This window comes from Cornus florida, unplaced genomic scaffold (assembly GCF_030987335.1).
Source record: "Cornus florida cultivar Cherokee Brave unplaced genomic scaffold, ASM3098733v1 CherokeeBrave_3.0.0_Hap2_Chr11, whole genome shotgun sequence".
NCBI classification, from domain to species: Eukaryota; Viridiplantae; Streptophyta; class Magnoliopsida; order Cornales; family Cornaceae; genus Cornus; species Cornus florida.
In genome coordinates this window covers 21204068-21218998 of record NW_026775581.1, presented here as the reverse complement: position 1 = coordinate 21218998, position 14931 = coordinate 21204068, and the positions used below count along the sequence as shown (strand labels likewise).

Sequence of the window (14931 nt, the reverse complement as noted above, 5' to 3'; positions counted from 1 at the left end):
ACATTTTTCAAAAATTACAAAATGGTCCTTTTTCAAAATATCTTCCAAAATAAATTACAAAAAGGTCCCTAAAATGAAAAATAATTATTTTACATAATTACACTAAAATTCCAAAAGTTAAGAATAATTACACTAAAGTATGCATTCATGCCCTTTACAAGAAAAGTACTCAAATAAAAATACCAATGTCATGGAAATCAAATAACATGAATGCATGCAAAACTGGAATCAAATCCGAGCACAACAAGTGAGGTTATGCAAGGAAAAATGAAAAACGGAAAAAAGACGAAATAGAGAAAAGACAAAAATAGGAAAAAGATGAAAAAAGAAAATCGCCGAAAATGGAAAAGGAGGAAAAAGACCGGGTCATTACATACTAGGAAATGATACGCCACACAAGTTCATAGGATTGGAGACATGGAATTAAAATCTCGGAAGATTCTAACTTTGAGGATGTGCGACACCTACCCAATATGAGAAGAAATTTAGTTAATGGATTTTCTATGGTTTATTGTAATGGAAACAAATAGATTTGTAATTTGAAATATCTATATTTTGTGGGAAAGGTTAAGTCAGTGAATGATTGTTTATGTTAAATGTTTTTATTAAATAATTCTCCTCTTGTTTTTCAATATTGAGTTATGTGATATTTTGCATGAAAGACTTGGACATGTTAGTTGAAAAAAATATAATAATAAATAATAAATAAATAAATTAAGAGATCAATGGATTTTACTATAGTCCAAAAATCCTAAAACTGTGGGGGTGCTTAACTAAAGTAATCTTACTTAGATCTAGTTAAAAGGAAAAAGATATGACAAGAAATTTGGTGTGTAGATCAGTAAATCTGTTTATGATCTTTGACAAGCTCTGGAATCAATGGCAAGAGATATTTTAATCTAATTAGAGTACTATAGATTAATGATGATGGTAAATGTGTAACAAAGGAAATAATGGAGAAAAAAATTTTTGTGAATGACATTATTTTTTGGAGATAAACTTAGAAATTTTACCTCTGGATTTTTTTTTTTTTTTAATAAAGGATCTAGAAGAGGCATCATTGATGTTGGGTATGAAAATAGAAATAAATTTCTCAAGGTATCACTCAATTTTTTTTTTTGAAAAGATGTTTTAGAGAATTATTTTTACCAAGTATCAAGTTTGGTATTGCCTATTTGTTGATAAACTTAGTAGATATTCACATAATCTAATTAAAAATCATTTGATGATGTTAGATAGAATCAAACCACAAAAGATTACTCCTTGTGCTATAAAGGTTTTTTCAAATATGGTGAAAAGATATAGTGATGCAAATTGGATAACCAATTAATTAGAAATCAAATAAATTTCTATTTGTGGAATACTATGAATCATATTATTTACTTTTATTTTTTAGCCTTAGATACTACTTGAATCACAAGATTGTGTGGAACAAATTCCTATTACATATCCTACCTTTAATAGATAAGCGAATGTCTGCAAGATTGATATATTATAAGGTGATATTGATTTGGTGAATTAACACCTTATAAAGAACAAGGTGCATGGATATATACAAATGAGATAAATATATGTGAATAGGAAGCATGTGATTTCTTAAGGAAAATATACTGAGATATGAGAAGAAGAACAAAAGAGTGAAAATAAATAAATTTTCTTGGAAGATTGTCTAGATATGTCAAGGGGGATGGGCTTAAGCCCCAAGGGAGTTACCTACGGAGGTAACCCAACCTTCTGATTGGCGATTTAATCACATGACGAAAGGTTCAATGGGTAGAAACAATCTGCACTGTGTGACTCATTGATAACACTATTTTATTAGGAGGTTTCTCGAGGAGATTCTTTCCTGTTCATCCCTATGGCATCAGTGTTGTGATGTGACATTAAGGAAGGGCTCTGCCCTGAATGATTCCAAGGCAAGCATACTCTTGCAGGGTATAGGTCACATATACCCTTGGAGGATTCACCTAAGTGAGACCCGTCATGAGGCCGCGACTATGAGAATTGGGTTGTTCTCTAGTAACTTTCATGAGAATCAAGATATCAACGGATGGCCATTCATAGCGCTACCCCGCTTGACCAAAGTCTCTTGTTGATATTATATGTGTAATGTGTTGAAATTTGGTTCAAATGGCCAAATTCAAGACATAGTTCATTCTGGTTCTTCAAATGGAAACAATTACACTAAGTGAAGATTCAAGCTCAGAAAGCACCTACACCCATTGCATAGTATCATGTTGCCCATATTATTTTTATATATTATATACACATTTATGATTTTAAAAGTTTTAGAATCTTGTGGAGGATTGTTGAGATTTTTAAAAGATTTTAAAAGTCGTTTAAAATATTTCAATATTCCTCTATTATTTAATTTCATTATTTCAATTTTATATTGTAACTTACGGAATTAATTTACATGAACGTTACACTACAACGTATATAATTTATTGATTTTTATTATAGCAGATAAAGAGTTAGCCGTTTTGGCTTCTTTGAGGAGGCCTATATATATGGCAATGGGATGCACTCAAAGGCATATATCAAACTACTCTACCACATTTGCATATTACTTTTCCAGATATTATCATATCAATATCTTTCACATATTTCACATATATTTCACTATTTTGGGCAACTTGACATTGGAGACTTGATCCTTTTTCCTTCTTGTGGTTGTGCACATAGAGGAGGTGTCGCTGAGAGCTGATCGAGTTGTATCTTGGAGTTGATTAGCACCGTCCGCACCTGCACGTAAGGGAGGGCTATCAACTTTAGGTCAACGTGTTTATCACGTGCCTCTCTATATCAGGCAAGCCTTTCTTTAACTTTACTTTTATATTTTATTTGTTTTATTTCTTTTACATGTAACGAGTATATTTAAATTGTGTATTTACAAATATATATATATATATATTTGTGTGCAAGTAATATCATACAAAACTACCATATTCTCATTGATATAATTTCTGCAAAACTTACTTTAATTATCAATTATATTTATATAATATTTTAGTATGATTCGTTTATAATATTTTAGTGCATAAAATTTTATTTCCATAACCGAATATTCTTCATGTCGATGGGTTAATCCAAAGGAAAGCCCAACTTATACTGGGCTGTGGAAATCAAAGATGATCATCTTTCTGGTTTACCATGGGTTTTAGTACACCAGCTATTCGGCCGAGCCCAAAAGGAGACTAATGCGTCTAATGGTGCAACAACATGGAAGTTGTCATTATGCTGTGTTACCATAGTTCTGTTCTGTAGGTGGCTACTATGTTCTGTGTTTGTTGAATGTTTTCCTGATCATCTCTTTGAGATGGATGAACTATGTACTCTTGTTGGGTTGTAGTGTTTTATTTGCCATAAAAATAAATAAATAAATAAATAAAGAAAATCCTCAAACTTTGATAATAAGATCGAAATGTCTCTGCAAGTATAGTTGTTTATTGGAGTGTTAATGGGATTGACAATCTATTACAAATATTTTTATCACAATCTATGACAATGAAACGCCAGTTTTACAACTTTTCTGGATTAACTTGCTTCCAAGTCAAAACTATGATATGGCCTCAAATATTACCACACATAGATCTACCGTTCATGTGACATCTGGGAAAAAGTTTCTGGTACCTGTAGGGAGGCGATGCCTCTTACATGTTTAAACGTGTTTTGAAAGAGTTAAATTCCATAAGGGTGCAAAACGGACAATATCCAGCAAGTTAAAGAGGGAAATTAAGCAGTGAAATTATTATCAATATATTTGCCCATCTCCATGTCACCATTTCAAGAGTCCATGTACCAAACAACTCTAGATATATGTGTGGGTGGGCACGTGCAATCAATTTATCAAAAAACTTCCTTGTACCCATTCTGCAACGGGCGCATTTGGACCGTCTGTGTAATTCACGCACGATAACGAATGTTTGGATGTGTCCATTGCAGAAATTTTTCTCCAATTTAACAAGAGATTTAAGGACCTATAATGTGAATACAACAAAAACAATTTAACAAGAGATTTAAGACCCCATAATGTGAACACAACAAAAACAAGCATACCCTTGTAAATTTCTTAGATGGATAAGACAGCTGAATATGTTTTCCTAGGGCTTGAAATGGTTTCAATTACATTCTACAGGCTTGTATTATAGCCAGAGTTTTCAGACTCTAAAATTACAGTATTTGCATCTGCCAAAAGTTGAAACTTTTTCACACTACAAAGTACAAACATGTATCCTAGAAAATTATGACATCACAGTTGACCAAAATTTCCACAATAAGAATACTGATACCTCTCTATGATATTAAATAAATTAAACACCACTAAAATTATAAGCTCTTAGTTATATTAGACCTATCCCAAGCTTCACATCTGTCCTTCACTTCCATAGAAGACCAAATTCCCGAGGAAGGCACACCGGCTTTGAATTACTTAGGATGGAGATTCTAGGGAGGAAAATGCTCAACATCCATTGAAGGGAAACCAGATTGTTGTATTCTCATTCCTCGAAGAAGACTCTTGGCTGTTTCCTTCTCCTGCAATCAAGTGTGAAGAAAAGGAAAGTTAATAAAGGTTAACCAAGATTTGTAAGTCTGCACACAGAGTGCACATATTCAACAGAACTGTGATATAGATTACCGGGCCAGTATAATCCATAAGTCGGGTACAATACACCTCGGCTTCTTCAAATCTCTTCTGGGCTTTGCAATGCGTGGCAAGAAAAAGTAGTGCTTCAACCATATTTGGCCCCTCCCTCTCTTCAACTTCCATCCTCTCCAAGTCCTTCTTGTAGTAAAATGCTGCCTCTTCAGAACGTCCAAGCTCATTATGCAACTTTGCAAGCTGGTGAAGAGCAATTGCTTCCCTATCATTACAATTTGCTGCCCTTCTGTAACACTTGATTGCCTCTTCAAGCATATGAAGCTGATCGGTTTCATAACACTGAGCCATAGCGATCCATAACCGAGAATCATTTGGCTGCAAGAACACCGATTTTTTGAAATAATGAAGTGCATAAAAGGGCATAACCATCATTTCATATGCCTGTCCTAATCCATACCAGGCTCTATAATCACATGGATTTATATCCACAGCTCGCCTATAGGCATCAATCGCAGCCGGGGTGTTCTTCATCTCAACATACTCATGACCCATAAGAGTCCAAGCCGACAGAAAATTTTTATTCAGTTTGAGTGCCCTCCTAAAATACACAACTGACTTCTCATGCTGCCCCTTCAAACTGTAATAGTTCCCAATAATGCAACAAGACTCGGGTCTGTACTTATCAGTCAAAAATACCCTGTGGGCAAGGTAACTTAGGGCAGAGGAACACTCCTTTGCATATAACACATTAGAATACATATCCATGTCTTCAACTCGATAAGGGTCATTCCTCAGAAGTTCTTCAAATATAACCTCAACTTGTTCAAATTCCCTTAGACTGTACTGGGCTTTCGCAATTTGAGCCTGGATGTAGTTGCTGAAACTGAAAGTTCCTTGTAGATATTCGTATTTTGCTAAAGATTCATTGTGCATTCTAAGTTCTCGGTAAGCACTGGCAAGAAAGAAATCTTTCATCCAGTGACTATTAAGATTAAGACTGTTCAAGGTCTCAATTGTAGTGCACAAGGACTGCAGTTCTGACCAAGCACTCCAGTTCCATGGGTAGCTATTCACCGACTCCACAAGCACTGTACGAGCAAGGTTCTCACTGCCTTTTTCTTTGAGCACAAGCCCATACAAGTAAAGCCCGAAAGGGTCAATCACACCATTTTTGCGAAGAGCTGATAATTCTCTCTCGAGAGAAACCAGTTCACTGTTCAAAGCGTCGCTCTTGCCCAAGGGTCCCTCAAGTTCTATCATCTCTTCCTCTTTTCTCTTTTCTCCAGCCTTCATAAAAGAAAATAGAAAAAGAAAATAAATCCAGGTCATTCTAAAATCATATAATCTTGATGTTGAATTGATATCTTTTGAATTAGCAATTGTAGAAAAAATGCAATAAGCAATTACACAGTATTTCTATAAGAAATTGCGTTGTGCAGTAATAGCATCATGTACAACCTGAGTAAATGGATTGAAGTAGATCATTTTCAGTAGGAAACTACTGAACAACCTTTTACATTTCCAAATTGATATCCATAATCCCCTTTTACATCATCATACAGTTATACAGTGCAATTCACCCTACCAATATCTAGAAAGCTTTAAATTAATTTGCATACATATAGAGAACTATAAGAAACCAATACTGCTAAAGAAAACTAATGCTGAACGTGTTTGTAGTAATTCTATTTGAGTTCCGGTCTATGTTACATTGACTCTTCAAAAGTAGATAAAATACTAGCGTGATTGTGTCAGACACAAAATACTTAGACATGGGTGTGGGATATGTGTCCGACTCGTTTGGTTGGATATGCACCTAAAAAGCATATCCAACAATTCAATTTTATTATATTATTGCTTCAAAAAAAGTGAAATGCCTATATTGAACACTTTGTTACATAAAGACACTAAATCATACTCTGAAAAATGAAATAAAAAGATTAATTATAGGAATATGCACCTAAAATGCACATCCAACAATTCAATTTTATTATTTTATTGCTTCAAAAAAAGTGAAATGCCTATATTGAACACTATGTTACATAAAGACACTAAATCATACTCTGAAAAATGAAATAAAAAGATTAATTATAGGAATACTGAGCACTATCTCTATGTCCTTCTGTTTGTGGACACGAATGACACTTGAATACATACTCATACCCCATACATGTACCTGAGTCCATGTAGCATAGGTTCCAGTTACTCCAAATTACCATAAAGATAAAAATGGTATATAGCACCTGATCCAAATATATATCTATTAATTTTCTGAATGAGCCCTCATAAGGGCTCACCTTTTATCATGCTATCAATTACCATCGCAATGCAAGAACTATACATGTTAAGTTATATGGTTGTTCATCCATTCATGAATTCCTTATAATTTCACTAGATTTGCATTGCCATGGTCCACTTACGCAGCAAAGTTTGAAAACTAGCCTTCTAAGATCAACCTATATTAAACATCATGACTAAATTTTTTGATAGATGATCCTTCTTTGCATTATTCAGACATTATGTGGATGAAACAAGCTGGTCAAGAGGCCTAAACAATGCTTTTTAATTATATATTACAAGGTAACATCCTCAAACCAATAAAGAGCATACTTTATAAACGAATCATGAAACTAATACTTCTAAAAAGGAGCTTGTACATGTCGGATATATATTGGAAACAAACACTCCGCAGCACCAACAGACACATATAAGATGTTTTTATAATTTAGATTAAAAAATTTAAATTCCGAGCATGCAGCCAACACTTTTCAATCACTCACCAACATGAGATAATTAAAAGGTGAACTAAAAAATATCCTTTTATTTTGATATGGAAAGAAGCCTAGGTTTAAGAAATATATTGAATGCATGTTTATATAGAAATGGTCAACATGCTTATCCGGATATGGGTGATATAGGAAGACCATCATAGAAGTGGGGGTGAGATGAAGAGACAAGCCATGCACCAGATATTTTTAAGATATTTGGGATGTCCCCTTAAAAAGTTATACTCCCCAAGTGTGACATCTAATATGGGACAAAGGGAGTATAAAATAATTTTTAATCTTGTATAATAATGCTACATCTATAAATATATGTCTTCAATAAATAACATTACCATGCTCATGTCCTACTCAAAGATTTGCTGTGGCAGTGTCTCTACATTGTGTCGTGTCCACATCAGTCCAGAATTAACCACACTTTGCAAAAGAAAGCATTAACTCAGAACTATTATGGTTTAGCTACATGATTCCTTCGCTAACAGCACTACCAAAGGTCATGTCCTGGGTCAAAACAGGGAGATCATTTCCTTTTTTTACTACCTTAAATCTTAATTCAGATTCTTTTTGGCATTTCTCTTACTCTTATTCCACCTTTAATATTAATCAAATCATTTTTCTTAAGGGTGATTCGGTAGGATCAAAACCTTAAATCCCATCCAAAGAATTCCATAGTAGATCTTTATGAAGTCATTCCCCAGTGTGGTCTGTTAACCAAGGGTACTAGGAGGCAGAGTGAATAAGACCAAGTCCTGTGCCATTATTTTCACTTAATATTCTATGAAATTTTCAACATAATTTTAAGTTCTTGAATAACAACCTTCATAGATCTGTTGATAAATACTTCTTTTCCTGTAACTTCATTGGGGTTCTTTCATTCTCTGTAACCTGAGAAGTGAAACATTAGTTACTCTCATTATGGTATAGTTAATTATCATGACTTCTCAATTCTTACAGTACTCAAGTTATTAGTAACCATGACTTCTCACTGTACTGTACAGAAACCAATTAATGAGTTGTCTTAAATTTATGTTTTCAATTTTGATTAGTTGTGTGATGTTGTGGCCCGAATTTGGTTCCAGGTCGTGTTGCAGCCTGTTTATGACCCGTTGGAGCTCTGGGGGTTCGGGCGCTTGCCCGAGGAAAATTTTTGACCCATTTTTGCTTATGAGTCGTGGACCCTAATTAGTACTCTCTTGTAGCCCAATATATAAGGGTGTTTAAGGTTTGGAGTGTAATGATCAAGAAATCATACAGAGAGAGAGAGTGAGGGGCTGAAACTTGTAATCTACGATTTTACAAATAATGAAGACTTTCGCCGGATCTCCACCGTGTGGACGTTGGCTTTGCCGAACCACATATAAATCTTTGTGTTCTTCGTATGGTGTGTTTATTTTTTTGTTGTGTTTCATAATTGTTGCTTGGTTCGTTGTGTTTGTTGTAACAAGTTGTTTAATAGTGGTTTCAAAATATTTATTTTAGCAATAGATTCTTTTTTTTTTTAAAGATAAGTAAAAATGTATTAGAAAACGTTCAAAAGGGGACCACATCCCAAAGACAACACAAAGGCCAAAGACAAAAAGGGGCCGAAAGGGCAGCAATAGATGCTTTTTCACTCCATAGTTGCAAAAAGTTGAATGAATCAATAAGAGCACGTGAGGGAAGATCAAATTAAAAAAAGAATCAAGTAATCGATGAAAATATAACTTGAGAATGAAGTGAAATATTTTAAAGTTTTGATTTAAGATATAGATAATAAATTATGGGAAATGGACACATTAGTATTACTCAATGTTTTCTTTGATTTTACTTTCAAGAGGAGAAAGATGGATAATGAATTCCATCCATTTTACCACTGGTGGAGAAAAAGGAAAATTAATAACAAGAGAATTGTTTCATGATTTCAGGACATTCTTTATGATAACGATTTTGGCTTATTGGTGTATACTTTTTACAACAGTTACAACTTTGTGTTAAAGATTTTAACTTCTTGTATTATTTTTATAACAACCCAAACCCTACCCAGACACAATATTGTCCGCTTTTGGCTTCCCCGAACCAGAGAATTTTAAGGAAGTCACCCATCCTGATACTATTCCAAGTTAAGCACACTTAACTATGGAGTTTTGATGAATTCACGGCCATCACGGCTTTAAAATGCGTTGTGTTATAAAAGGGTGTTGAACCTACATATAGCACTTCCCCTTTCCACACTTCGGCGATGTGGGATTTTGCACTTGTAGCTTCGCCAGCCAGTGCCTCGCACACCCGCCCACATAAATCGCCACAATTACCCCCCCCCCCCGGCGGGCCCCAATGTCCCCGTTGGCCACATTTTTTGTTGGGTCAGGCTCTGATCCCATTTGTAACAACCCTCACCCTACCCAGACAAAATATTGTCCGTTTTTTGCTTCCCTAGACCATACTTCCTAGGAGGTCACCCATCCTTGTACTACTCCACGCTTAACTACAAAGTTCTGATGGGTTCACAGTCATTACGACCTTAAAACGCGTTGTATCATAGAAGGGTGTTGACCCTACGTATAGCACTTCCCCTTTCCACACCCAGGCAATGTGGGATTGTGCACCTATAGCTCACCCAGTGTGGTAGTCTTTCAGTGCCTCGCACCCGCCCACATAGGTCGCCACAATTTTACTCTTCTCAATCTTTTTTTTTTTTTTTAATAAATAAAAGATATAATTGGTATGCCCACTTAATGAAAATGAACTATATCTCTTCTCAATCTTATATAAGAGTGAGGAAGGGAGGGAAGGTGTAGCATTTCTATATTAAGAGGTAGGTGAGTGGAGTTCATCCGTTAAAAATTGGGAACTAACCATCTTACATCAGCAAACATCTAAGCCAAGGGCATCCTCAATAAACAGAACTACAACACTCTTTTTCCTGTTCATTTCTAATTTATTTTTTCATATTGAACTTGAAAGCGTTGTAGGTGAAGATTGTTAGGTTATGTAAACTAACCTATGTTGACAATGCATTAATATGCTGTCCATGTGGCCAGAACAGATTACAAAACCTTGACAACTTATACCTACAAAAGTGTATCTAAACCTTGACCTTTGTTTTCTACTCTTCTCATTGGAGGCCTATTAGGTTTATAACAAGTTAAGAAGCAGTGATGCGCCAAAAAACATGGATAAATGATAGTTTACTACCGATATAACACTTTTAAGATCACTGATATGGCATCAAGCTACTGAACTTATTCCTATAGAGATTTTTGCAAGACAATCAATCAAATTGGCGAGGAGTGTACTTACGTCTCAACTCTCAAGTACTTTGAAAACACAATCAAGTGCTCCTAGCGAATTATTATGTGTTCTACTAACAAGCTGATGAAAGAAAATATAAGCACAACTTTAAATGATATCATGTAAAAAAATGAGAAAAAACACTAAGGCATGGAAAAGGGGGTAAAAAAGTCATAACATGGATCAAGTTTCATCAAGCAAGCAAACCACCATGAAACTTTAAAAATTTTCCCCAATATCTTTAATCCGTTACAATAAGTATCACTCCAACAGGCTTCCTCCAAACTCCAATGGCTTTAAACAATTCTCTCCATACTCCATAAGCACAAAAATGTGCAAAAACAAAAACCTATTGAAGGGAAGGCTTTCATAGATGGGTATTTAGATTTGCATTTCTTGATCTCTGTGCCCAATTATAAAAGAAGATTTCCTTACTTTAAGAAAAGAACAATAGTCCCTTAAAAAAAAATAATAATAATAAAAATAAAAAGTGTGTATTTATATTATTATGGTCCAAAATGTACCAGACATTTCATATTCATTCAAATGATTTTGTATGAATATAATTACAGCATAAGCTCAATCTTTACTCAGAAGGTATTTGGCAGTGATCAAACTATCAATAAATTAAAAACCCCGAAAACCACCACCAAAACCTCTATGGTGTTGCACCTCCACCACCCTCCTTCCCCCAAAATTCCTACTCAATTTCAAGTTTGATATGCATGGAATATAACTAGGCTGAGAGCAAAATTAGGAAATCCATTAATTCCAAGTAAATCAATCAACCAATCCCATTAATTAACAAAAAAAAATATTCATAAATATATGCCTATCATAATTATAAGTCACAAATCACAATCCATCATATCAGAAAAGGGCTAATAAACAATTACTGATATAGAAGAGAGTTGCAACAAACCAAGTAAAGAGCATAACAGCGCAAGAACAGGGCTTTCTTGCCAGTCTGGTCACGGAGCACATGAGCAGCCCTCCGGTATTCCCGGCAATCGAAGTAAGACTTGGCTAGAAGGTAAAAATCACTGTCTGTAGCCTCATTGTCTTCCTCCGGCACCGGAGTGGACACATACGACACGCCGGCCGCCGGCGTGGAAGTGATCTCGTTGGTGCGGAACCGCCGGCGAATGCTGGAACTTCCTCTCTGGAATCGGGTGTGAGACGGTGTGAACTTCGCCGGGTCTTGCTCGATTCCCACCAACTGTTCTGCTGCCCTATCAGTGAAACCAAACCAAATCACATATAACTTACAAAAACCAACGAAACTACAAGTGGGTCAATTTGAAAATCCAAGTTTTTTATTTGAAATTAAAATGCAAAAATGCCAAGAAATCGTTTTTGAAACACATATATACACAGTGAGTGAGTCTATATAACTATCTATATACATATATGATAACATTCAAGATTGTATTTTGAAACGGGAGATAATTATACTAATTAAATCAAAGAAATCGCGAGTGGGTCAATCGAGATTCAAAATTGTAATCTGAAATTTAGATGCAAGTAATCGTTTTTGAACACATACACAGAAACACGTACATATATATATATATATATATATATATATATTCAAGACTGTATTTTGAAATGGAAGAGAGAGGGGGGACTATATGGGGTTTTAGGGTTTTGGTTTTTTTGGGTACCATTTGGAGGCAGGGTAGAGGCAACGATCGCTGAGCTGACGGATTGCAGTTCGCAGCTCATTCCTGCAACTCTCTTTCGTGCCCATCGAACTCTCTCTCTCCTCTCTTTCTCTCTCTAGATAGATTATTGGTCGGACTGATGGTGGCGTTTTCGGTTATTCTAAGCCTCCAAATTGAAATCTCCGGGCGTGTAAGTCTCCGCGCTCGGTTCTCTTTTTTTCAAAAGAAGCAACATAATTTGAGTAGTACAAAGGGCCCAACTTTAATTTTTACTAGCTTTAATTTTTAGAAAATAATTTTTGAAAACAATCAACCAAACAAATTTTTATATATTTATGAATAAAAAAATTGTACAAATTTTTTTATTTTCAATTTTTAGAAAAGAAAAAATATTTTCAAAAAAATGAAACACACGGTTAGCCTCCTTCAATCCCTCGCAAAATTCAGGTAACCAAATCTAAGCAAACTCGAAGCAAGAATAAGTTTTCCACGTCCCAGCAAACTCAAAGCAAGAAATTGATATATATAGTTTTTAAGATGTTACTGTAGTTACTCATGAAAAAAAAAAACCGACAACAACAACAACAAATTTCACCTGCACCCCCTTGACCTTTGACCATATCCCACTTACACTTCCTCTAGGTTTCAATATTCCACCTACAACCTTGACCTTTTGATTTAAGTACCAAGTTACCCTTTGCCGCTAAGCAACAAATCATTAGTGCGGATGTCAGGATGAGAAAATAAGTAAAAAGTCAATTTTGTCATTCTAATATCTTTAACCTAATTGACCAATGCCTAATTACAAAACTATCCTTAATTTATTAACTCAAAAGTACAACAATGCCCTTCTATTTTCACTTTCTCTACCAACCAAGATCATCACCATCACTGCCCGAATACCCACCACCATTCTATTGTTTATCCTCCTCCATCACCGGCTGCAACAACAACGCCGTGAACGGGCATGTGTCCGTACCCATTACCATTCAAATTTGTTTTGGGTTTATCTTGGCCACTCTAACTCTAATGGTTTTTTTTTTTTTTTTTTTACGTATTTATTTAATTTTTTGTAACTTCTTTTTTGGGTTCATTGCCCGCAACTCCCTAATGAATAATATTGTATAGAAGTTCATCATATTTAGCAAATATATCTACTATTCTTACTCGAAAATGGATCAATTTGTGGAAGTTCAAAGATTCAAATCCCAAAAAGACAGTTTTCTGTTCCTCCTCATTTGGGAACAATTGCCATTTCAAACAAGATGGATTGCACAGCATTATGGAGTTTTTTTCATGATTATTGATAATGTAAGTATCTGGTTTAATCCTTCAGTATGTGTTTTTTCCATCCATAGGTTGTGTGTGGCACAAGTCTAACCTACAAGAACCCATCAATTGGGAGGCCGAAACCGACGGAGGAGATGATGATACAGGAATGGTTCCGGCGGTAGTTGAGACGGGTCGGCCCGGATAGTGCCCCTCTATCAACCTTCAAATTAACTATATATATCAAGATTTTGGTTCAATCAAAGGGTTCAACCATGGCTTCAGTTCCTATTTCTCATGGAATCTTTCTGCCTACCGTGTTCGCAGTGGTTCGGGTTTGAGTCACTGCCGGTTAATCCTTGCTCGGATGCTCCTCGTGCCCTTGTGTCCAGGACGAGAGACAAAGAGAACAGCGTGAGGGTCTGAGGGAGCGGCGTGAAGAACCCACAGGCGATAAGCAAGGATGGTCTCTGAAATTTTCTAAGTTCTCACTGGACTGAAATGAACCCAACTAAAAACACACTGGACTATTTGGTCTATATGAGGCTTGCCAGAACTGCTGGGTTTAACTAGAGCTGGCTGAAACAGTATCTGAACCTACTTCACCGGAATGATGGCTCTTTGGTCATCGTCGGAACAGTTAGTCATCGTACTAAGCACACCGAAACTGAAACAAACCGTTCTGAACAGAAGTAATGCTCGCTGAGCTGAACCAAAACTAACCGAACTATGATGAAGATCGCCAGATTAAAAGGCGTTGATTTAAGATCACCAAACTGTTGGGTTGTGAAGATTGTGGGAGTCATTATTAGAAGCTGACATGGCGTGTTGACAAGTCAACGCGACCCCAACAAATCCCCTGTGGTGATTTAAAAGGTCAAAAGCCTCGAGAAACCAATCCTCGAGCATCTTAAGCCCTAGCATCGTTCTAGGCTCATCAAGCCTTAAAAAACCAACTCTTAAGCATATTCAGCCCTGGTATCACCCCAGGCCCATCAAGCCTTGAGAGACCAACTCTCGAACATCTTAAGCCCTGGCATCGTTCCAGGCTCATTAAGCCTTGAAAGACTAACTCTCAAGCATATTAAGCCCTGGTATCGCTCTAGGCCCATCAAGCATTGAGAGACCAACTCTCGAGCATATTAAGCCTTGGTATCGCTCCAGGCCCATCAAGCCTTGAGAGACCAACTCTCGAGCATATTAAGCCCTGGTATCGCTCAAGCTTTGAGAGACCAACTCTCGAGCATATTAAGTACTGGCATTGTTCTAGACTCATCAAGCCTTGAGAGGCCTACTCTCGAGCATATTAAGCCCTGCATCGTTCCAGACTCATCAAGCCTTG

The 14931-nt window shown here is 35.9% G+C and overlaps 1 protein-coding gene across 2 annotated transcripts; it reads right to left on the bottom strand.

The window, feature by feature from the left end:
- Positions 1–4035: 4035 nt before the first annotated feature.
- On the bottom strand, positions 4036–12549 carry LOC132283987 (anaphase-promoting complex subunit 8). 2 transcript variants are annotated; one of them, XM_059786051.1, is made up of 4 exons: positions 12321–12549; positions 11579–11888; positions 4640–5890; positions 4036–4536 (listed from the first exon to the last, which is right to left on the bottom strand). In XM_059786051.1, the coding sequence occupies exons 1-4, from the start codon at positions 12404–12406 to the stop codon at positions 4447–4449; spliced, it is 1737 nt and encodes a 578-aa protein (XP_059642034.1). In that variant the 5' UTR covers positions 12407–12549; the 3' UTR covers positions 4036–4446. The 2 variants fall into 2 exon arrangements, with proteins under 2 accessions (XP_059642034.1, XP_059642035.1); XM_059786052.1 differs by having other exon boundaries at positions 11579–11883.
- Between the last annotated feature and the right edge of the window lie 2382 nt (positions 12550–14931).